The 25,340-nt window shown below is 37.1% G+C and overlaps 1 protein-coding gene across 1 annotated transcript; it reads right to left on the bottom strand.

Moving 5' to 3' along the window:
- Window positions 1-1,745: 1,745 nt before the first annotated feature.
- Window positions 1,746-23,406, bottom strand: LOC118251231 (desmoglein-4-like). The gene is made up of 16 exons (XM_035553160.1): window positions 23,359-23,406; window positions 16,553-16,588; window positions 16,050-16,178; window positions 14,685-14,840; window positions 14,384-14,531; window positions 13,383-13,546; window positions 12,978-13,112; window positions 12,516-12,701; window positions 12,077-12,336; window positions 10,940-11,082; window positions 10,585-10,803; window positions 9,024-9,410; window positions 7,017-7,165; window positions 6,460-6,520; window positions 4,625-4,833; window positions 1,746-2,711 (listed from the first exon to the last, which is right to left on the bottom strand). The coding sequence occupies exons 1-16, from the start codon at window positions 23,404-23,406 to the stop codon at window positions 1,746-1,748; spliced, it is 3,396 nt and encodes a 1,131-aa protein (XP_035409053.1).
- Window positions 23,407-25,340: the final 1,934 nt, after the last annotated feature.

The following is a 25,340-nucleotide window of genomic DNA, read 5'->3' as shown; positions in this document are numbered from 1 at the left end:
GCATCTAGCATGCTCAGTTGCTTCAGAAAAAGCTTGAAGGCATGGAAGGACCTTTTTCAAGGTAGCCTTGAATTTGTCAATTAATCATGGGGAGCACTGGTGTAAATGGCTGTAGCACAGACTCTGCAGCTTGTCTTTAACAGCAGATATAGTTGCACTTCAGAAAGTATCATTCAAAAAGCTTTTTTATGACATAAGACTCAGAAACTTGTCATATAGTTCTGAAATGAATTAATCTGGATTTGAAGGTTTCTTCTCCTTTTTACTGAGTGGGGATTTCACAGACAACTCTTAAACTTTTCACTAACCTGTCCATCAACGCTGAAGAAGCAAAATTTGAGGGAAAACTACTGATCTGGTGATCTAGCAAAACAACAACAACAACAACAACAAACAATCCCTCCATATAACTCTATTGTATTTACATCAACGTGATGTTGTTGTATACACTATGCTTACTATACATATGATACAGAAGTAAAATGAGATAGCTACTACTTTTCAGCATTTTGCTCCTTCAGATCATAATCTAAAGCATGTTAAAGTATTATTAGAATAACAGAATCCAGTAGAGCTGTTTTTGTGGGAAAATAAAAGCCAGATTTAATTAAGATTATAGAATCATAAAGACTTTTTCAATTAACACATTCAAATAAACTTTCAAAATATCAATGCAAAATACATTGACATGAAATAACAATTCTCCATGCTGCGTATTAGCAAATTTATATTGTTCCCAAGGGTTTTCTCTTTTCACGAAGGCCTTCAGCTACCACTGTCAGTATTATAATACTTGCTATTGCCTCCCCACATCACAAAGCTTCTAAGACTTTGTTTTCTTGGCAGTATTTGAGAAGAGAACTGGCATGTTATATTACAGTTCTCGTAAAGTAACCTGATGTTGGAGACTTAACTGGTAGGCATATTTTGGCACAAAAATCTGATTAACTGCTTCTGGTTTTCACCAACGTCCTTCTAGATTTAAGTAAAGCTGTAGTGGTATTGGAAAAAAGATGAAGCCAACAGCTTCTTGGTTTGCAGCATCAATGCTGCAGCTCCAGCTGTGGCAAATTCCTAGCCACACTCTTGGCCATGAGCATAGCAACGTGGTAGGTCATGAAAGAGCACGTTTTACTAAGAACTTCAGAAAGCTATGAAAACGCATTGTGTTTATATGATTATTATTTATAACTGTTGCTGGTGATAGCAGAAATGATTCAAAGTGCTATTTTGCAGCGCACCTGAAATTACATGCAAAGTAAAGTGATGTGTTTGAAAGTGCTTATTTAGTCTTATGTTGACTAATTGCTAATTGCATTCTTTTCCTGTCTTGCCAGTGAGGGGCCATTAACCCAAGTCTGCTTGTCTTGAGAGATCATTCACCAATATAGTATTTTAACACTCTTTCGTCTGACATTAATTCATGCTGATACTGTATGTGGATCCCTTCTCACTGCTCTGTTTACTAATCTGATCTCTCTAAAATCATTAGTGTCTGTTTGTACAAGTTTATTGGTCTGTGGAAAGAAAGAGATAAATTTAGAGCTCACCTCAGCTTTCCCTTCACTGACAAAGTTTTTGACCTTGAAATGGGGCACCCTTCCGAGATCCTCACTCAAGGAGGAAGCCCTGAAATTTCAGTGCTGTTTGCTAGTTATAAATAATGATGATATTCTTGTTCGGTGGCAGCTAACAAATGTCGATGCAAGTGCCAATTTCAGTGGGGAGGTGCGCTGGCAGAAGCCTTACTGGCTGGAGTACTGCATGGTGCTGTACTTTGTCACTCTTCTCCGGGAGGTGCCAGGGGATGCTGTGCCCATTGCCTGGCCGAGGTGGCAGTCAGCACTGAGCATCTGACTTGTGCTGCTCAGGCCCCCCAGGTTTGCCCCTCCCAGGCTTCCCCCCGCTAGGCCGCTCATCCCAGACCCTGACACTACCCTCTCAGTGACCACCACATTGTGGGCGTTGGATAACTCTGAGGGAATATTTATTAAGCTGCCTGGCATGCCAGAGGCAGGCCTGAACACCCTTTCTGTCACCACCACATTTGACCCATCTACCAAATCAGGAATGCTCAGAGATGTCGGAAGCCGGGAGTTAGGTGCAATGACTCTTTCCGTGACGATAACGTTGGACCCGTCTGTGAGATCGGGAATATCTAGCATGCCACGCAGATCAGAGGCAGACGCGGGACCAACAACCCTTTCTGTTACAACAACGTTGGGTGCGCGCAGTGGGTCAACACAAGGAGAGCTGGAGGTGTAGGTCTCTGTCACCGTCACGTTGCCGTGGAGCAAAGGATCAGGCATGGGCCGTGGGGGCTGTATGGTAGATGCAGACGTGTAGGTGTTTTCGGTAACGACCGTGGTAGTGCCGACCGGGGGAGCCATCGGTGCAGAGCCGTTGACAAGGATGGTGGTTCCAGGCGGCGGGAGGTTCAGGTCACATTCAGGGTTGGGAAAGGTGACGTTAATGCCTGGCCAAGGTGGGTTGGCATCAGGGAAAGGTTCGATCTCCTTGCCCAGACAAATCTCTGCCAGGGTCTTAAATTTTGGTCCTAATGTATCCAAATACGTTTCATCTGTATCTTCTCCAATAAAGCTGCAGCATCCAACAGAGCCGACAGGAGTACCTATTCCTTCGTGATCATATATTAATAGGCAGTCATTTGCTGGCCGACCTTCATCTTCATCTGCATACACAAATGCTTTCTGTAGGTTGAAAAAACAGAAAGGTGAACAGAGTGACTTTTTGTCAGGTTGTTAACCGTGACGACTCAAGCTATAGTAAGGTCTCCCCAACCACAGTAAGGCCCAGATGACTTGAAAAACAGAACATCTCAAGACCAAAAAAAAAAAAAAAAAAAAATCAAAATTTGTGTGACCTCGACATAAGCTTTATTCAAATGTTACTAATATTTTAGTATTGTTTATGCAAACATTTAGCATCTCAGATTTGGTTAAGACAAATACTGCAGAGACTTGAGACTTTTATAAATGTGGCATATCCTGGCAATAATTTTCCTAGGTATTTCCTGCTTTCCTGTCTTGAGAATCTCATCCAAAGTGATTTATTTTGATAAAAGAACCCCATGTTAAAATTTTGAAATTGTTAGCAAAGTGGGCGAGGGGACAGCACAAACACAGCTGGCCAAGACAGCCAAGGAATAGTGGTATCTGTCTGCCATCAGTGGGTCTGATTGTAGGGTAAACGGGAACGAACATACTCTTTGGGCAGCAGTAGTCAGACAAAGCAGTAGGAAGAAGACTGAAGCAGGATGGCAAGGAAGACTGAAGCAGGATGGCAGAGGAACCAGGACAGAAGGAAAGGGACTATGGGTTGGCCACAGCAGGGAAGGCTTGGTATGTCCAGAGGAGAATCGATTTTGAGTAGGATAGGGATCAATGATTTGGGATGGAGTTGGGGATGGAGTGGTCAATGAGGAGGAACAGGGCAAGAAAGAGAGAAACTTAAGGAGGGATGAGGTTGGAGGATGCAGGAAAGGACAGAAGAGAAGGCCCAGGAGGGAGAGGCAGAGGGTTTGGAGATTGAGATAGTTAATAGAAGGGGTAATCTGGGTGGTGCTATGGCAGGCAGACAATTAATACATAGTGCTCCTGGACCAGGCAGGGAAATCTGGGAGAAAACCATGTTCAGGTCTTCAGGACTGCTCTGTGCTCTTCCTCACTGAATCTTGAGTAGATTTTGAAATATAGTAATCCTTACAAATGAATTGATTTTGTTTTTGAAGACATATGCAATTATAGTATTATGCATCACAGTTCATGATAATTATAAAAATATATCCATTAAATCCAATTTATATCCAATAAATCCATTAATCATGTAAACTCCATAGGATTTTATCCCGTATGTAAAGTCTACTTAATATTTTCCCAGTTCGAAACTGTGTGTTTATGTCATTTGCATCTCACAAGTCTTTTACAGAACAAAAAAGGCAATAAAAATATGGAAGAAAGTGAACTGGTATTCAGAGTTCCTTAAGACTTAAAATTACTACATTTAACAATCTCTAAAAAAGTATTTGTGAACAACTTCACAATGATATTATATATCTATACACTGAAAACAGTGGAAAATAGATACATTTGATGGTCACTTATGAAGCTGAAATAATTTAATTACTGCCCATACCTGCAGTGTGTCCATCAGTTTTACAGAAATGAACAGAATTACAGAATTGAACTATCAAAACTTCTATGCCAACAACTCAAAAGCAGTATTATCAATGTCCTGCTTTTTCCAACTAGTACAGTGAGCTTTGCTCTTACACCAGTCTCGTATCATGGGAGTTTCAGTTGAGCATGGTTATTTGTATTTAGACATTGGAACAGGCTGCCCAGAAAAGTGGGGAGTCACCATCCCTAGACGTATTTAAGAGGTGGTGCTTAGGATGTGGTGCTTAGAAACATTGTGGACATTGTTTCATGGTGGACTTGGTACTGTTAGGTGATGGCTGGACTTGATGATCTTAAGGGTCTTTTCCAAACTATGGATCCTAAGATTCCATGACCCTGTGATTTTGTATTTTCACAGTGTCACTTGGGGAGGATAGTGTAACAGCAGACTCACAGATACAACACAAAGAAGACCACATAATTACCTCAGAGAAGTAGTTGTCTAGGAAGGCCATGTTCACACCTCCTTCTCGATACTCTTTTATCGTTCCTCCCGTTGACCCTTTTACTTCCCCTGTTCCAGAAACTCCTCCAGCTGTTCCATAACCAGTACCAGTGGCATAGCCAACCCCTGTAGTTTCTTCAACACCATGACATACTCCTCCTCCTCCTCCATATGTGTTTGTATATATATCTGAGAACAAGAAAAGAAAAATTCTCTCTCCTGTGTTCTGTGAAAATTTTCACAGAATTTTCCAGTTGTTTTTGCAAATAGTATAATGAAACTACTGAAATTCTAAAGATATTTTAGATTATTTGCAGGCACAGATCCACACACATGTGCCAAACACTAAAACTGCAATAAAAATTAAGTGCATACTAGCAGACATCTAAAACTTTGATTTTATTTGTGATGCTAAAGCTAGACTTACATGCTTTAAAATATCAGTGTTTGGCTTGTTTAATTGGAGAGATTTCTGTCTGGTGTACGCATATGCTGCCATGGGATTTGCATTGGCAAATAAGATAATGCTTATGGATATTTATGCAAATGCATGGATGCTTATTTATAACCCCCCTGGGGTTGAATTGTTTTGTCTGAAACTGTTAACTAAAAGAAATAGCTTTTTAACTCCTTTCAAATTTTCTAGTTCTTAGATTGTTAAGGGGGATTCAGGAGAACAATAGCTGATCATAATAACTGCTGGTGTTAGTAATACAGAATGAAAATAACCTTTATATTAAATTATAAAATTATACACTCAGAGTTTTATCTTCTCCACATTTTTTCATATATTATAGCAATGAATGCGTGGTCTTAAATATTAGCATGTAATATAATAAAACAATTACATGTAGTAGTCTTTTTGACAACCTGTGATTGCATTAAGAAATATAGGCCAAATTCTGTTGTTTTTCTATTTAATCTTGTTGGTCTCTTGTTGGATTTGAACCTGGGGCTCTCACTGTAGCAGTACTGAACAGTGGAAATAACTAAATCACAGGCGAAAGTCTTAAACATTTCTATTGCCATGGCAGCAGAACTTCCCTGAGAACAAAGACACATTCATATTTATGACCCAAAATGTTCTCTTATCTTTTTGTCTAAGGATAAGAACATTTTTGGCTAATCAGTGCTCATCTGAGAAGTCGTTGCTTGCACAGTGACATTTCTTCCTGTCAGAAGCTAGAGGAAATGGATCTGTGCCAGCATCCTTACTTCCTGTTGTGGAGTAAGGAAGAGGGAAAAAGAGAAAGCGGAACTGCAGAGATAGACTTACACTCTATGGCCACCAAATTCCTGGGGGAACCTTATCACAGAAACATATATTTTTTATATTGTGTGCCAGCTTTCTATCTAGGTTTGTGCACAAATGGGCAGTAATTAACTAGCTACTTGGTAAGTCCTATTCTCCCTTGTGCTAAGGAAGCCTTGAAATTGGGAAGGGACAAACCTTCCACCACTGAGTTATGAAAGAAAATTTCCTTATTTTGGTCTTCAGATTCATTTCTGCTAAAACTGGTATCTTGAAAAAAGCCTCCATCCACTAGCTGGAATGATTAAGAAAAAAATGCCTGAGATTTGAAAGTCTCAGCAAATATTTCAAAAGAAATGTATCTGCCCATTTTCAAGGCTCAAGCCTCAGACCCTTCACTCATGCTGGAAGTCCTACTGGCATCAGTTTGACTATCTGCAGAGGTACAGTTGGAAGGGTTGTGTTGTAGCTGAGAAACCAATGTGCTCCCTGAACCAGAAGACATGAAGTGCTGAAAGACAGCTTTATGATAGCACACATAGAAAATCTTTGGATATTCTTACCAGAAGGTTCACCAAAATCACCTCCAGCAGCTGTTGTTGGGGCAAGAATGTGTGAGACATCCTGGAAAACAACATTTTGATTCCTTGAATGATAACTTTGAAATTCCCTTATGAAGGTCAAGACTTTGTGAATCATGCTAAGGAATTACCACTTTAAAGTGTTAATGACAGCTAAGAGTTACCACTCCCATAAAAAAAAAAAAAAAAAAAAAAAAAAAAGATTTTTCAGTTTCAAGGTAAAAGGTGGTAAGTGAAGATGGTTTGTGTTATCTTGCCCTAGCTTGCACTGGAAAAGCTTGCAAATTACGCTTCAGCTGAGGGAATAGTAAAATCAGACTGTTGGGCCAAGATAACCGAAAACAACTTAAGGCACACAAGCTCCATCTGCAAATCTTAATTAAGAATCACCTTTCATACCAGCCTGGCAATGGCTGACAATGCCAGGCTTCTTTTACAAGATGACTTAGTAATATGATCACTTTCTGGCTTCTCGACAAATGGAGTCTTTTCTGTAAACAGAAATTACTGCAGGGTTTTGAAACATGGGATGTACTGACCCTATCTTCAGGCTGTGCACCTTCTATTCCCCATGGATGAATTGCCCCTTCTGTGCATTCAGGTACAGGTTCAAATCCAGTTCCAACTCCAGCTGCAGCTCCAGGTCCACAGCCACAACAGTCACTCATTGACATCAGAATTGGAATCACTTAACAGGGAAGAAACAAGAAATAGGGATTTAGGACATCCTTTCTTCATAGGAATAGCTGTTTTACCCAGAGGGCAGGTGCTCAAGAACTTTAGAAAAAAGGTCTTTTGAAATGTTTCAAACCAATCAGCCTGCAAGTCTGCCTTTCAAAATCATTATCTGCTTTTGAAAATGTATGCATTTGGATATTCGGAATAATTTGTACCTTCAGTTACAGCAGAGTAAAGTTGGGGTGGAGTGGGGCTGTTACTCTGAATTTATGGCTATACATCCAGGAACAGACTTTGATCTGCCTCAACTGAATGAATATAAGATGTTGATTTAAGAAAATTAAACAAACAGAACCAGTCTTGCTATATATAGCATTCAGTGATATTCATTCTTGACACATAAGCATATATTTTTCTCTTCAGACATTGTAATTTCTTTTCAGAAATACATATTAGTAACAATAAACTTATAAGAATCAATAGGGTACTATTCATGTGGCTACAGTGATCTTTAGCTAACGCTCCAGTTGCAATATTCCCATCACCTATATATGATGCTTATTTGAAAAGCAAGAGTCAAACCCTCAACGCCTGGCTTTAAAGAATGATTAGACAGTGAGTCAGGTTTCACAGTGTGGTGCATTATGCTTATTTCTTTCAAGAATTCAGTGTTGGAAATTACTGGAAAAAAAAAGCATTGCTCATTTTAGGAAGGGGCTGCAATATTCATTCTGGCTGTATTTAGGCTATTAACCTAGATAGTTAAGTTAAAAACCTAATATTGCTGCAGAGTTACTGGGGAGACACAATTGCTTACAGCAGACTAGCCAAAGTATCTAAAACTCCCAATTTAACGTCAAAGTGAAACAAAGAGAAAAAGAGAAAGGGCAATAAAGTGTATACAGTGCTACCTCACATTACATGAGTAAGGACATAATGAATCCAGACCACCGACTAGGAAAGGAGATTTCTGAAGGCAGAAAGATGGCCTTTCCTGGAGAATTAACCAAATGGGAACTAGAAACAAAACAGTCTTCTTTGCAGCTTCAAAATTTTGTCTTTGTTGATTCCCAGTTAATCAGAGATCAAAAACCAATACGATCACCCTCCTCAAGAGTCAGGTTCTCATAGTTATTGTAGTCAGTACTTCTGCACTGGACAGTTTCAGATGTTGACTGCTTGATGCCAATGCCACGAAAGAAGAGCAATCACATCTGACTGCAGCAGTCAGAGAAGTAATTGCTGAAGCTCATATATTGAAAATCACATATTGATCCTTTATTGTATACAGTACTGTTTTTTAACAGATGTCATATTTAGCAGCAATGGCCAAAAGTTAAGATGATGATCTTCTTCATTCCACCACTGAAATCTGTCTTACAGTTCAAAGGAAACTCATGCTTTCCTTACATCTTTTCATACCCAATTTGATAGTTGCCCATTTGTTTTAGTAATTTAACTGAAGTTCAAATTGCAAAGTGTAAATTGTAAAGTAATAGAGGCAGCTTTTGCCAGAATCTTCTGAATCTTCTACTAAACATTTCAACTCTTCATGGTAGTCTGAGAACTGAATACCTAAGGAAGAATACCCTAGCTCTTAGGATGGAGAGAATTATTTCTGAATGAAACACATATATATATGTAGAATATAGGATACATACATATGTTTACATACATGTACATACATCCTATATGTATCCATACAATTCCTATAGTTTTTTGTTTTTGTTTGTGTTTTTGTTTTGTCAAGTTGCACATGGGAGCCCATGGGTTAACAACTGACCAAAAAGTCACCTTACTTTAGAAGAATAAAAAATACACTTTGTAAAGGTTAAAATATATATATATATTATAAATTTAATACTTACGAACAAATATTAAGCCACCAAGAAACATCAGGCCAATGGCAGCACCACTAAGTGTAGTAGAAGATTGGCGATATGTGATAGCATAACCATTTTCCTCATCAGATGTATATGTTTCAAGAGTTTCAGTGGTAGTGTCCCAGTCTGTCACAACGTCAGTAACAGGCCTATCAGTCCAACTAACTCTTTCACCATCAGGACTACCACCACCACCGATGATAATTATTTTTGTGGCCCCACTGCTGCAATAATTGCGACTGTCACAGCGACAAGCTTGTAGAGGAATTATGTACGGCTGTAAGCAGCTTCGGCCTTGGCTATCTCTTACTCTAATATAGATCTTATAAAGGTAGAAGTCCATGTTCTGACTCACTAATTCTGCAGAGGTAGCTTTAGGGGAAAAAAAAAAGAGAAAAATATTTAGATTAAGGTGTTGACTTTAAAAACTGCTCAAATCTATAATTTTGGTGAATAATGTTAATAGTACAGACTAAGTGTTTGGATTAGATCTTCAGTTACTTATGCATCTACAGTACTTATTCAAAGCTGAAGCATGATCTATGCTGGTGGTTTTTATTTGTTTGTTTGGTTTTTATTTTTATTTATTTATTTATTTATTTATTTTGCATTTGGAGAACCTGAGCCAGATCAATCTAGTTATCACTTTTTAACTTGAGAAATATAAAAGGGGCAAATGCAGTTTTTTATATCTACTGCTGGTTTTCCTCATTTTTATTCCCAAAATTGTTAACACATAATTTGCAAGCTTTACACATTTTCTTTTCTCTCACTAAAAATTTACATGCTAGTTATGCTTTCTGTTTTTTTATTTTTTTTACATTTTTTTATTTTTTTTCAAAAGGTATTTCAATTCTTTTAAAATATTTAAAATTATCAATTTGTGTCTGTTTAGGACAAACGGGAGTTACAAAGGTACTTGCAAATCTGATATTTACTGTTTAATAAAGCCTTCTATACATACAGTAAATTATGCAAATTCCATCATTTAGAAATGTATGAGATTTGATTAATCAAAAAGCAAGCAGAATTTGTACCATACGTTGCAAAAGCTGTAATCTTTATTTACCATTTTCATAAGGCTCTCATAAAAATAAAATTTACAAAGAACTTTTGCTCTCATATAAATATAAGAGCTTTGTCATATACTTAGAATAAAAATAATTAATAGAATTAAATAATATAGAAATAAAAAAATATCAACTTGCTTTTGAATTGCCTCGTTAGGTTTAGACCAATAAAGCTGCTTATCGTAGTTATCACACTCACATACAGTTTTGCTGTTCTATTTTTATCAACATATTTTTAGTTTCCTTTAAAAGATGATAACTAGATAAAATGCATGTAATAATTCTCATTCAGTGCTAACATATATAGAGAGAGCAACTCTTTGGATTCAAATGAATATAAAATCATATTTAAGTGAGAAGAATGGATTTTAATGACTGTTTTGTATTGTTTCTTATGAAAACGTATCCTACTCTGTAATCTTAGATAGGAGGTAATTACTATGATTTATTCTGTTATAAAATGTAGTTTAATTTACCATTTATTGATCTGATAATCCATGTAGTTTGAGGTTCACCATGTATGCTGAATGTAAAGGGGAGCCCATATAGATCACCATTCATGCTCTTTGCTGTGATGACCACTGATGGGGAATGCATACATACTTTCCTTAATGCTGTATTAATAGTTGGGCAATTGTCATTGACGCCTTGCATTGTAAGCACAATGGTGCCAGTAGCAGTATATTGAGGAACCCCTGTAAAAAGAAGGTATTTGTAATCAGGAGGCAATATTGATACTGTAAATAATGCAGTTCAGGTGGGAAAAGATGGAACGGGAAAAAAAATGTACAAAGAGTATTTTATTTTAGACAACCGAATCTGTTTTCTTACCTCTAGTAATAGCCAGAACCTCTGCTCTGTACTGCCCATGGGATACATAGGAGGATTCCCAGTCAATAACTTTGTTCAGTGTGATTTCACCAGTGTTTTGATTGATTCTGAACCAGGCGCCTGGATCACGTCCTATCCTATACCTGTATTTGTTTAAAGAAAAATATTCAGAATTATGTTGAATATGAAACAGTACAAATGCAGACCTAGTTATGTAGGTGGAATAAATTATTCCAATTAATGTGGACTCGATATGGTATAGTGGTCTGCTATATATTCATTTTGCAAATAATGTTTGTCACTTTGGAATATTTTTTCTTTAGATTATGCTAGATGCCATTGTATTTTAACCTTTTCAAACAAAATTCTTGTAGATGTCAAAAGATATACACCATAAAAAATAATTGTCAACAAAGGAAATGCATAAAGTTCATTATATTTTGAAAGTGCTATCATAGTCTGAAAGTAAATAAAATCTGTCTGGTTCCTGTAAAGCTTTAATAACATCAGTAGTTAAATCCACAACTCTTCCTACAATATACCGTGGTTGTATTTGCTAATATTTTTGTCTGTTTTATGAAAGCTTTTCAAACCTTGTTAAATTGGGTACATTTATTTCTACATAGGTTAATAAAACAAATTATTCTTATTAATTAACTTTCATGAATTTCATCAGAAATAAATGTCAAACCATTTTTTTTTAAACTATAGAATGACCTATTAGTGACCTCTTCTGTTCTGATTGTATAATATTGCCCATTATTGTGGTTTTCTGCTTGCTTTTTTATATATGCAGGCAGATTCTCTTTCTGTGTTCTTAAGTTGGTTTATAAAAAATCTGTTTTGATTTATTTAAATTACAGATTGAGAGAAGAATGATATCTTGTTTGCATTGTGCACAAGGCTAAGGAAAGTAGGTCAGGAAACAAAAGCAATCATAGCATAAGAACATAGTATTCTATTTCTATTATTCTATTGCTATTATTATTATTATTTTTTTCCTGTTATTTTACAGTACCCTTTGCAAGCTCCTTTTCTACTTCTTTGTCTGGAATAGAGAATACCTATTCCTAATCTCATTGAAATCTCAATTAAAAGAATTATTCCATCCAGTAGGTTAAGCAGATCAGAGCTTACACAACATTGGTTGCAGTAGTCCCTGTGTCCTCATCGAATGCTGTGTATGTTCCCACAACATAGTTTGCCCTCGTTCTTTGTGACACGAAAAAGATAATTGAAGATGGATTAAACCTTGGAGGTTCAATCACATTCTTTACTTCTACTATGAGGGGTGTTCCGATGACTTGGTACTGAGACATAACAGAGTGGTGGAATTCAGCTCTGTTCCTGACACCGATACTCAGTGAGTGAGTTCGGATATGTTCATAATTCAGTTCCTAAAAGATAAAACATGGAAAATCAGAAAATAAATAAAACTTCCTGGACTTTAATCTTATTTAAATATTTTATTTTAAATGGTTCAGTGTCATTGCTGTTAGTGATATATATATATTTAAGAATTAAAATTATTTTAAGATGATTATTTCAACAGCTGAATCATATTATTTATCCATACCTTAATTACTTTAAGGATTCCTTGATTTGTAGCTGGATCTGTAACAATTTCAAAGCAATTATCTTCATTACCAGATATAAAGAAAAACTCCGCTAACCAATTGTCAGTAAACTCTTCATCAGCATCCAGAGCTTGTATTCGTAGCAGTTCTGAACTGAGTGAATTTTCTGAAATAGCTGCTGAAAACTGTAATGACAGATAAATACCTATTAGCAAACACTAATGTATGTAGTGTGAGGGAGATACAGTTGACCACAGAGAATTCTTTGAAAAATGCTCTTCCCTCAGCTAAAACTAACTTTAACAGTAAAATAAATAAATAAAAAATTGTGTTCTGTGTAAATTGTGATTCTGGTTGCAGATCTGAAGAGCTGCATCACCTCAAATTTTTGCAGATGCAGCTTAGCAGAAATGGATTTGTGCTTTCTAATGATAATGTTGCTTTTGATATTAAACACTTACAGAGCTTTGAGCAAGAGTTGGGAAGTTGTCATTGACATCAATAACTTTCACATGACAGCTACAAAGGGATGAAATTCCATCTCCAGCTCCATCCCGATCTGATGCCTTCACGACCAGAGTGTAGCTACTGTGTTGCTGTCACAGAAAGAGAAATGACCATGTTACAAGCATCTGCACATCTTATAAACTACAAATACTTATGTTGTGCTACTGTTTCCTAATATGGGAATTTGCCTTAGATATTTTATTTTAACATATATGAAGAAATGCATTTACCCATAAAAAAAAAAAAAGAAAAAAAGAAAACACACCTTCTCAGTCTCTCCTCACTCTCTCTCTATTTTTTGTCACTCTCATAACATACACACACCATGACATCATGTTATTTGACTTTGGAAATGTTACCTCTCTGTCAAGATAATTTGCCAGATGGAGTTCTCCAGTAGCCTTTTTCATAACAAACATTGGTGGGCCTGAAGGTTCCTGACTCTCTATCTTGAAGGCAATTTTAGAATTCAAGTTATTAGGTTCATCTGCATCTGATGCAATTATTTTCATCACCAGTGTGTCTAAGAATAACAATTAAAAAAAAATCAGAAAAAACTGTTCTGAAATCAGAAATACCTGGCGTATAAAAATGACAGAAAGCTATCTGTTTGTTGACATTTATGAAGAAAATGGAAGTTTAATTTCCTTGTACTGATTATGACTGAACGTGAATGACTGTAAAATGCATTACAAATTAAGGTCAGATGGAGTAAGGTAGATTTTCACTGAACTTTTTAAAGTCACCATAGGGAATATGTAAAAATTGTAAGTTTTGAGCCTGAAGATATTCACAGAAGATATCTCCACAGTTTTAAATGAGAATTTCTAGAAGGTAGGACATGAGTGTAACACACTCAGTGTTATTCTCATGTTTAATGATACTTGCAATGCTTTTGGTGAAAAGAACCATTTTAGGTGTTTAAGAAAGGGCTTGTTTAGTAATATTCTACTGCAACTTCAATACTCAGGCTGAAAAAAAAAAAGTACTTTATATACCTTCACAGGAAATAAATGCAGTTGTAATGTTATTATTATTTAATGAGAAGAAATGGACCAATTTATTTTAAGTTGTCACATCTAAATGAATTTCATGATGGTACAGTTAGGAACTAGAATATTCAGCACTGGTGTGTGGGAGGAAGGGGGAAGCATTGCTGTTTAATTTTAAGCAACGATCTTGGGCCCTACTCCAATAACACTCTGAGAAGCATCTCCTGCTCCTTCCTCTGCAGTAGCCTTGGGAAAAGTACGTCATTGCCTAAAAAAAAAAAAGTCGAATGAACACCCTAGGTTTATATTAACTGTACTATGGGATCTTCACGAACTTTACTATGATAGGCAATAACATAGTTACTTACTGTCCATACTGCATTCTTCAACAGCTCCTGTAAATACAGATTGTGCAAATATAGGAGGATTATCATTTATATCCAGAACTCTGACTCGAAGTTCAAGAGGTGGTTCCAAATCTATACCCGTCACTGAGTGTTTAGCAAAGCAGCGTATCTAGATAAAGAGATTTACTCATTTTAAAACCAGAATTGAAGGAAGCAAAGCTACAATCTGAAACAAATGAATTAGAGCATTTTTCTCCTTGTGCTCCCCCTGCACCACCCTGCATTCATCATTTTAAAGGAAAGATAAAATGGGAGTACTTACAACAAATACTGGGGTTACTTCCCTATCCACTATTGCTGTTATATTAATGTCTCCTGTTCTCGGGTTAATAACAAATATTCCATACGGGGCACGATCAATTCCAACTCCAGAGATGCTGTATGTGATTGGATTGTTTTCTTCACAATCTGATCGAATCTACAATAATACATAATATTATAACATAATATGATTTATACCAGTTTCCTGAGAACATCTGCAGTGTTTTCTTTTTTTCTATAATTAGTCTCCTTTAAAAAATCTGTATAAGTTTAGTCTTCCTCCTAACCACATTTCACAAGATTCAATTTATAGAACAAATTGAAGGCTCTTCTAAAAAACAGGCAGCCTATAGCTATGTCTGCACTTAAATACTGGACAGGTTTTCTCTTTCCTTTAAATCTTCTTGTGGTGAAGTGAGGATGTTAGGGGAGAGAAACTTCCAGGAGTATTACACTGTGGCTGAAGGGGTATGGACGGGGGAGAAGAAGAATCACAAAATCACAGAATATCCTGAGGTGGAAGGGACCCACAAAGATCATTGAGTCCAACTCCTGGCTCCACACAGGACTACCCAAAATCTGACCACGTGTCTGAGAGCATTGTCCAAACACTTCTTGAACCCCAGCAGGTTTGGTGCCGTGACCACTGCCCTGGGGAGCCTGTCCCAGTGCCCGACCACCCTCTGGGTGCAGAACCTTTCCCTAACACCCAGCCTGACCCTCCCCTGTCCCAGCTCCATGCCGTTCCCTCAGATCCTGTCCCTGGTCACCACAGAGCAGAGCTCAGCGCCTGCCCCTCCACTCCCCTCGTGAGGAAGCTGCAGGCCACCATGAGGCCTCCCCTCAGCCTCCTCTGCTCTGGGCCAAACAAACCAAGGGACCTCAGCTGTTCCTCGTACGTCTTCCCCTCCAGACCCTTTACCATCTTCGTAGCCCTCCTTTGGACACTCTCTAATAGTTTTATGTCTTTCTTGTATTGTGGCGCTCAAACTCTTTGCTCTGTTGTTCACAGGAGTCAGGCATCATCCTTAACTTGTGCTTGTTCAGGGATTTCTCAAAGTGAGAGAGAAAAGAAAAATATCTCAAACTAGTACAGACACTGCACAATAAAGAGACTATGGTGGGAGCTCTCCAGGAAGGGGCCTGATTGCAGTGGTCTAGGAAGCCTTTGATCACTCCTCAGCAGTTGTGTGGTTTCACATATAAGACTGTCAGCAGACCTGGAAATACTGTACCATTTTTCTTTTATTCTACATTCCTTGCCTTGACTAGTCTAAGCAAATGTGCTCTTAAATTTCTCTGCTTTTATCTTATTTTAGAAAAAGCTTCCTTGTCAGTGAACAATTCTGCTGTGCTTTCTACTTACTCTGGCAATTGGATTCCTCTTAGAATTATCTTCTCCTTCTCTACAAGCTGCAGCAAATTTTATCCATTCACGTTTTTGTCTTCTGAAGGTTTTCCATCTTGCTGTTCCATTTTCACTCCATTCTTTTACCTTTGACATAGAGTACCAGTATCATATGACCACCAACCTCAATACATTTGAAATTAATTCAGACATATAGAAATTCCCACAATAGGGAGGAGAAGAGCTATTTATAGAAAGTGTTTTTTAATACATCTGCAGGTCCCAAATTCTAACATTGTACATGTGTACTTTAAAATTATTTCTGCATATGAGATATTCATATAGGTTCAGGAGAATTTCTGAGAGGATGAGCAGGTTACTATTACCTGTAACTGTTTATTATGTAAATATGTTTTCAATCTTCGAGTTCAGAAATAAAACTTTAGCATTTTCCATGTCATTTTTACATTGGTTACATTACATTTTATCAGAAAATTGATTTCTAAAGAAATATATATTACCTCTACATGAAATCCTGTGCTGAAATCCAAGAATACCTGCAAGAATGATAAGATGATCAGCATATAAACACACAGGACATAAATCAATAACCAAAACTTGGGTGCTATACATTACTAAATTGCAGAGCAGGAGCAGTATGTTTTCTGAAATCTATTGTAATAACACGTCTAGGTTGTAGCTGAAGGATTTCCATAAATTACGTTGCACCATTCCTTTATTTTTCTATATATATCACTTTAATTTTTGAAAGTTAATGCTTTTAAAATGATTTCTGTTTTTCAAGGCACTTTCAGTTTGAAGAGATGTGCCATACAGGTTATACCTATATTAAAATGCAGCTTTCACACAGACTTTTACATTGTACAATCTCACCTGAAGAAAGAAATGATTGCAAGATTTGTTCTAAAGAATGTGTATTTTATTCTTTGTTGTTGTTGTTGTTGTATCTTATTCAGAGAGTCCACAGTAGACCTGTAATACTTCAATATACAGTTTAACCAAAAGGAACAAAAAGTTTTCTTCAAACACCTCACTGAGGTTAAAGAGATTCCAGTTATAATGGAAAACCAACTGCAATCAGGCAGATTTTCATGGAGTTCAGTGGGCTTTAATTTGAAGTCTAACTATGCAGCTAAAGGCTCAAGTAAATATCGTTTACAGAATCAGATGCAATGAGTAATTACTTTAAAATCATAGAGATTCATCAATTTCTTGATTAGCACAATTTAAAAGAAAGCACTGTTTAATTAATCTTCTTCCTAAATAAATTGTGACAATAAAGCTCACTTGGTCAATGTACCTTTTGAGAGCACTGCTTTTGATTTAGGATCTACCTTTGCTCTCTTCAGATATAAAGGTTGAAAAACATGGGATCTGCATGACTGGATTCTGGCTTCATTCATAATTAGGAGAAAACAAAATATCTAGGTGACTCAAAAAGCAATGCAGAGTTTGTCTTTTCTCACCAAACGTGATGAATGGTTGTAGTTTTCAATTTTCCATGTTTTTGTAATTTCCCAGTACAGTTCAAGTTTTGTTTTGTTTTGTTTCTTGGTCTGATGTCTTTTGCCTGGTAGATTTTATGACAGATATTGCATGGATATAATGTGAGATGGCTTTTCTGTTTGTAGTATCTTTACCTCATGGGACTTTCCACACTTTAAACGTACTGTGTTGTTGTTTTATCAAGGCCAGAAGATGAGCACAGACTTTTTTCCACTTATTTCATATTAAAACAATCTCTTACATACAAAAGATAATTGAACAGCACCTTCAACTTCATTTAAACGATGTCTCTAATGAACTGATCTTCCCAAGAACACTCATTGAAACCTCATGTAAAAGCTTCTCTAATGCCTGTGAAGGAGGGTGTTTGGGCTGTGGATCTACCTCTTTTTTATATATATTACATTTAAATTTAAGGGACAATTCATAAGTAATATGAAGTACTTATTCATATAGTACTTCAGTAACTATACTGAAATACTGAAGTAAGAGTAAGTTTTTTTTTTTTCTGTTTGTTTCTTTGAGCAAGTTGTTGACACAAATTGTTAAGAAAAGTTCTCTGCAGGAAAATCACTACAAAGTTGCATTAGGTCTTTGGAAAGGAAACAGATATGTTCATATTGCATTCAGAACATCAATACAGCTTTTAATCTGAGTTTATGTCTTGGTGACTGTTTAAATCTTCGGCTGCAGAATGGGACTCATATGAGTCATTACTCACCTCAGAGAAGGCAATCTGCAATATCAGACTCATTTAAACTGTGGAGTGGTTTCACCTCAGTAGAACTTAAACCCTGTGCTTTTATTAAATCCCTTGTGGCTTGGGAAAACATGGCAGAGTAGAAGTTGCAGATTACACCCTCAACAGAGAGACTGACTGACGAGGTCCACCAGAAATGGCACTGATTCAACGTTTCTTATCAGTTGATCCCACCTGCACAACAGAGACTCCTTTGGCAAGTACAGTGAAATCCTCTCCACCCTTAGGCTGAAATCTCTTCTGGCATGCAAGCAAGGAATTGTCTTGACCTAGAAAAGTATGGGTATACACCTCCTAATGCAATACCAGTGAATCTTGTCTGCTGACTGTATCCTATGGCCTATTCTGTCATTTAACAGTGAAACTAACATATCACATCTGGTCATGTCACTCTTGTGTTTAACAAGGCTACCTGAAAAACTGTGTTGGGCATCTCTGTAAAGAAAAAATTTGTGGAGAATTCTGTTCTTTAAGGACATAAATATTCATTAAAAAACTTGATTTCAGTCTACAGGGAGTTCTGCTTCCAAGCAATGAAAATATCCTTTTTACACTGGAGTTTCATCCATTGGAGCACAGATACTGGGAATGCCAAGAATTTGTTCAACAGTGATGTTGGGAATTGTAAATTAAGGCCCAGTATTTCCACATTTGTCCCTTACTGACAAAGGACCCTGCTGCTACATGCTGCTAATGGAAGCTCTTTAAAGAAATCTTGATAGTTTTGAATCCAAAGTCCTTAGTACAGCTTGTGATGCTTCTTGAAAATGCTGATCTAATGAACTTGAGGTCTGCATTCAACAAGTCTTTCTCAGTTACAGCTGTATTATAGGAAGGAGGGCAGGCATACACCATATGAAGTTGTCTCATTCACCAGATAAACCTAGACAATTTTGAAGTGACATCTATCCAACATGACACAGGGATTAAAAGTCCTCTGCCTTCCTAATGTTTTCTAGTTCTCCACTAATATCAACAGTTAGAAGGCTCCCCCCCAACCCCAGCTGTCTATTTTTAACATCTGTGTGATGCAAACTCTTTATCTAGTGTTATTTTGAGTGGAGAAGTACATCTTGTCATCTGTCTGCTAGCAGCTAACTTTGGTATTCTTGTAGATAATGAACAAATTTCCTTTCTAAACTAGTATCTGAGTGCCTGCATGCAATACTTTCCATAGATTCAGTGCTTAATGATAATTAAAGCAATAGAAAGCACTGAAACATGTGAGATGCATCTTAAGGACCTTGGGGCAGGCAAGCTGACCAGAATGAAACCAGAATTCCCTGTCCTGTTAGTCTCTGAGAGACCCTGAAAAAATGGAAACTCTGCTGAGAAGCTAGAAGCTAGTTGCACAATCTGTTTCTGGTGTGGACTAAGAGAGGTGCAAGCAGAAAACATATTTATTGTTACCGTCATTCTCACAGTAGCCTGTCTGAAAGTTGTATTTTATTCTATGAACCTTGTATATAAAATGATGCCTTAGAATCACACTGGATTTATGCTGGATTTACTCTGATGTAACTGGGAAGAGAATTAGGCCCATAGGATGTGCATAGTTCTTTGCACCTTCAAAGCAATTTGCAAACAAAAATTAACTAATCATTAATTGACTGCCAAGCAATATTATATGCAATTATGGAATCCTCCCTCCTCCACCTACTCGTATCTAAATGACTGAACACGCCTGTAACATCTTCCCAGCATTATTCATATTGAATCTGCTTCTCACTCTTTGAAGTCAACAGCGGTATTGTTATTGGCCACGATGGGAGGAGTGCTGAGAACTCACATATATTATGTGAGTCATCAGGGTGCCATGGTAGCTCTGGTTGTGTCAGCGTTTCGGGACTTTTACGTCTTACTCAGCCAAACTCTGTCTAGCAAAAGGTTGAAATAATTAACCCTTTTCTTCATGCTTTCTGCACCTCTTTGAGAAAAGATAAATCAGTGCATTAAATAATAAGAAGCACACCTGAAATATAAGAAACAAACTCATATTTTAAAAAGAAGCAGTATGATCACTTTTAAATCAAAACAAGGATAAGTTTTTGTCTGTACTTTTCATTTTTGCAGGTCACTAATGAATGTGTTTTTGCTTTTAAGGGGATTTTTTTCAGGGTAGTTTTTCATTTTTCTGTCAATTTTTTTTGTAATTCTGCAAAAGTTAGGTGTTTCTGTTGCTTCCTGTCTTAGGAAGTGAAGTCAATATTTTGTATTGCACTTGGGATGGAGGACCCACTACTATTTCAACAGAAATATAATAATGTTCATGTCACTCAGAAGAATAAATTCTAAAGTTGTATTTATTTTAAAATATATTTACTCAAAGAACTAACCACTTTGGGAATGTTTCCACTGAGATTGTTTCTTTTCTACTGAGAAATATAACAGAGGACAAGTCATACAGAAATAATGAATTTCCATACATTATCTGAGCTTAACCGTTAGAAAAATGAATAGAAAAGTAATTTCAATACAGGGTGTAAGCCATTATCATTCAAATTTTAGTTTTTTAAATTAGACATGCTCTAATTGTGCTCTCCTCAATAAATATCCTCAATAAAACCTGAATTCTAATATGGCTTAGAGTGCTCCAGCTGCAAATACACATTTGCTTAGGGGCCATTTTTACTCAGGAATCTAACTGCAAACTTAAGAAACTCATTTTGTGTGATAATTTCTGGTGCAAAATTGTTTTAGTTTCTGTTTCTATAATATATATTTTTTCTTCTGCAGAAGGGCCTGCAGTTTTCTGGCTAAATCCTTGCAGATATTTGGTATGCAAGTGCAAGTAGATTATTTGGCCCCTTAATATTTTTATATGCAACCAAGTTACAAGTAGGAGGTGTAACCAGAGCCTAACAACTGGAAAAAAAAAAAAAAAAAAAGTAGATAACACGTGGGAAAATGTAGCCAGACAAAAGTGCATATGAGAGATGTGGTGAATTTAAAATTATTACCAGTCACCTGATGGCTGGGAGGAGGAGAGTCATACCTGATCAAACGGGTTATTTCCATAAAACGTGTCTGTGCAAGTACCACAAGCAGAACTCCCTTACTCATGAGAATAACACCTTTGAAGTCACATGAGCAAGGGTTGCAGAATCAGTCCCACCAATGGTGAAATGCATATGGAAAATTATTAGTTTCAGAGCTTGTAAGATTTCTTTTTCTGAAAGTGTGTTAGTGTGCTAAAATATGTATAATTCCACAGCCATTTTATTTGATACAACTTATTAACAATATACTAAGCAGACACACTATTGAGACAGGTGATTTTCATGAAAGATTAACCAAGCTGAAAGCCAAGAGTGTTTCTCAGAATGCACTAAAATCATATACGTAATTTATAATGTAGTTATTCTCTATGGTTTGCCCATCAGCTTTCTGTACAGTGCTGAAAGATGCAGTTAGGCTGTACAGGCCACCATAAACACTGCTGTGCAGGAAAGCACACAACAAGAACAACAGTTGTTTCCTCTGGGTAGTAAAAGTTCAGATATTTGGTACTCATCAAAATGTAGTGGCAGTTTTCATAGTCACTCCTTTTTCCTGACATGCCCTAGTGCAGTCACAATCATAATGATAATATACTGAAAGAATGAAAATTGCTCCAGAGTTGACAAGAGAAGATAAAGCAGTAAAAGCCCTTTTGAACAGACAGATTTTAAATACAGTACAGCAAACTTTTTCACATTTTCCTTTTTTTTTTTTTAATTTTTTTTCGAACTTCAACACATCAGGACTATGCATCACCAAGTAACAGAATAAAACGAATAGTCAGTAATGTTATACAAAAATCCAGCATTGTTAGCATCATGCACAACAGGTCAATCTCACAGATCTGCATGCTGCATTAAACAAGCAGAAACTCATCCGAACCATAACTTGCTTTTGCCAAGTTTTGACATTGTTTGCTTGGCAGCTGCCCTGCGCTGCTTAGTTCTACTTTACTGATTGCCAAACTGTGACTGTTTAAGCCTTGGGATTTCATACGCTCTAACAACAAACCCTTCTTCCCTGACTACCGCATTTCCAGAGGTGTCAATAATAAGGATTTAAAAAACATTTGCGCTTACTAATACATTGTGTAAAGTGAAATACACTAAAGGATGCAACTATACTCTAAATTCTAACTTTATCAATCTTCAGGGCCTTAAACCTCTACATAATTTTAAAAGAGCAGCACAGATGAGTGAGAAGAATCCATGTGAAAATCACAAAGCAGGAGTAGAAGGGCATCCATAATTCTTTTAAGTCCGTTCTCAGTAATTTCTGTGCCTTGATGAACATACTGTACAACTATTCCACTTGACCGTACCCACAACTTTCCTTTTACAGTAAGAATAACAAACCCAAAGAGCAACACTTTCATCACATATTCACTTGCTGAGCACATGGCTGCTCTGACACAAATGCACACTACAAGGTAGGAATTCTTTGTAATGTGAAATCATGGGCCAAGTCTTGATTTTTGCTCAGCTACAATCTTCACTAAATTTCATGTTTTTTTTTTTTTTTTTTTTTTCTGGAATTTAGCCATAAAACTCATTCAGCTCTGAAGCTAATCAGTTTACGAAATAATATTTGCTCTCTATCTTCCCTCAATCAATCAGACAAATAAAGACATAGAAGCAAATAGTATCCAATCAGTTTTTTGGGGCTTTAAAAAAATATATAAGATTTTTATTAATAAAAGCAACTCCTTAAACTGTCCCCATAAACAATATTAATCTGAAAATTCATGCATTAAACAGAAAGTCATATATTAAGCATCAAAAGACTGCAAAGCCATAATCAGAAGAAATGTTTGCCAGCATTTAATGAAAACCTAAGCTACTTGTATAGAATCTTCAGAAACTGAGTTTAAAACAATCACAGCTTTATTTTTTTGTGTTAAATTCACTTTTTTTTTTTTTTTTTCCTACAGGGGGGTGGGAAGTTCAGGTTAGTTTACACTGTGAAAAGTAATGGTTTGCTGAGGAGATTCAACTGGCATAATCATAAAGTTTACAAATATTGTTTTAAAATTTGACTTACCAATAAAAGGAACAGAAAAGCAGCTGTTCGGTGAGGGAGCCAATCCATTGCATCTGACTTCTCGGATACAAGTCCAACTGAGTTATGGTTACAGGTCTATTCCTTTTCCCTCCCCCCCCCCAACTCTGATGTCTATGTAAAAAGACACTTGGTAGATGTCCTTATACTCAGCCTTTCAAGGTGTCTCTGCCTCCCTCTGAGGGAAGAACTGAAGATGCTGTATAACAGAGTGTCTTTCCCCACCCCAAAATCCTGGGCTGGTCTCACCTGAAACGCTTGACAACATCATTATTGCTTGCAGGTAAAAGCTAGGAGACACACCTTAATGCTTATTGCACTGAAACCCTTTGTTGGATACAAAAGGGTACGTTTTAAAAACAGAAGGCAAGCTTTGCTCGGAAGATACTGAGTGATTTATAAATTACTCACAACATAAGGAATCATTAAAATGGTAACTTATCATTGCTTTAAATGCAGTTGCCAGTTTTCTCCTTACACCAAGTATAATAGAGGAACTTCATGAATATTGCTGTGAAGATCATGGACTTGAAGAAATGATTAGTCTGAGTTAAAATACACGTCCATTTGTTTACTGTCAGGTGAGAAGTCAGCTCTATTCACATTGTCAGCGGAAGTGCAGTACTCAGAACAGAACAGGTTGCCATTAAAAAAAGTAACATTAATTTGAGAAAAAGAAAAAAAAAAAGTGTTTTCTTCATTAGCCCACAAGAGTATTCAGAAGCAGAGAAAGGAGACTCTGCTTTCACTACCTGCAAAGTCTCCTCATGCCATACCTCTCCCTTCCTATGGGTTGTGCTCTTGCTGACACAGCTGGCATGGAGATGTACACATGCCTCCAAAGAAACTGGAGAGTTGCTCCAACTGACAGGCAGTGGAGTGCAAAAGAAGGATGTACTGCACAGCTCATTTCTGGCCTCCTTTTGGATGGCACGAGAACAAATATGTGTGGGATGGAGAAATCTTTGCTCATCAGCGTACCCCTTTGCTCTGCACTGGAGGCTTTGTAAGTGCTTCCTTGCATCTTTGGGAATTGCCCCATGATGGGAAAGATAAAGGTGGGCATCTGCTGTGCTGGTAGACCTGTGAGAAGGGTGCAAACTCTATCCCCCAAAAGTGCAATACAACTGGCATTCTCTTGCTCCTTGAACCCACCAAGGTGCTGGGCATGTCCCAGGACTAATCTCAAGCTGGGAAAAGAGGTCTCAGCACTTCTGGGGCTATGCAGCTGCTACTGGGATGAAGCCCCATGCTTCTGCTGCGAGCATGCCACGTCTACATGCCTCTTTGCACGGGTGCCTTGCAGCCTTACATCTGGCTGGGGCTGCCAAAGCCTATCACACACCTCCCTGCTGCCACTCAGCCTTTGCCACTGAGCACAACGTGCCTGGCAGTGAGTTGGTGAGGGAACTGGGGCAGGAAATATTAAACAGATACCACCTGGAGTTTTCCCTTTTCTGGGAAATTCTCAACAATCTGAAATTTTCTTTTGGATAAAGACAAAATGAAAAGTTATTCGTTGCACATGTAGAATGTACATATTCCTTATGGAACAAAATAGCTTATTTCAGAACTTTTGCTGAGTTACATATTCCAAAAGATATCATTTTAAAAACATTTTCCTTTCTGTGTTTTTCATCTGTTTGGTTTAGAGTTTTATTTCATTTAACAGAATTCGTAGCATTGTTTTCTATATGTTTTTAATATTTCATATCCCAATGATATCATCATTAGTGCAATAACATGAAAAATATTTGTGTTACTATTGCAGTAGTAGGTGAAGTGAGCCAATGTTCTGGCAGTTCAGAGTTAGGTCTATACTTTTTATACAGGGGAAATACATAGAAGAAGGGCAAACACAGCTTCAAAATGAGTAGTCTTCTCAAACTTCTCTACAGATCATTGGAGGGAAGGATCAGTAGACTATTTTTTGAGTATCCTTGAAAGAAGACAGATAAAAAATA

The sequence above is a fragment of the Cygnus atratus genome, chromosome 2 (genome assembly GCF_013377495.2).
Source record: "Cygnus atratus isolate AKBS03 ecotype Queensland, Australia chromosome 2, CAtr_DNAZoo_HiC_assembly, whole genome shotgun sequence".
Lineage (NCBI taxonomy): Eukaryota > Metazoa > Chordata > Aves > Anseriformes > Anatidae > Cygnus > Cygnus atratus.
This window is presented reverse-complemented; position numbering and strand designations above follow the sequence as displayed.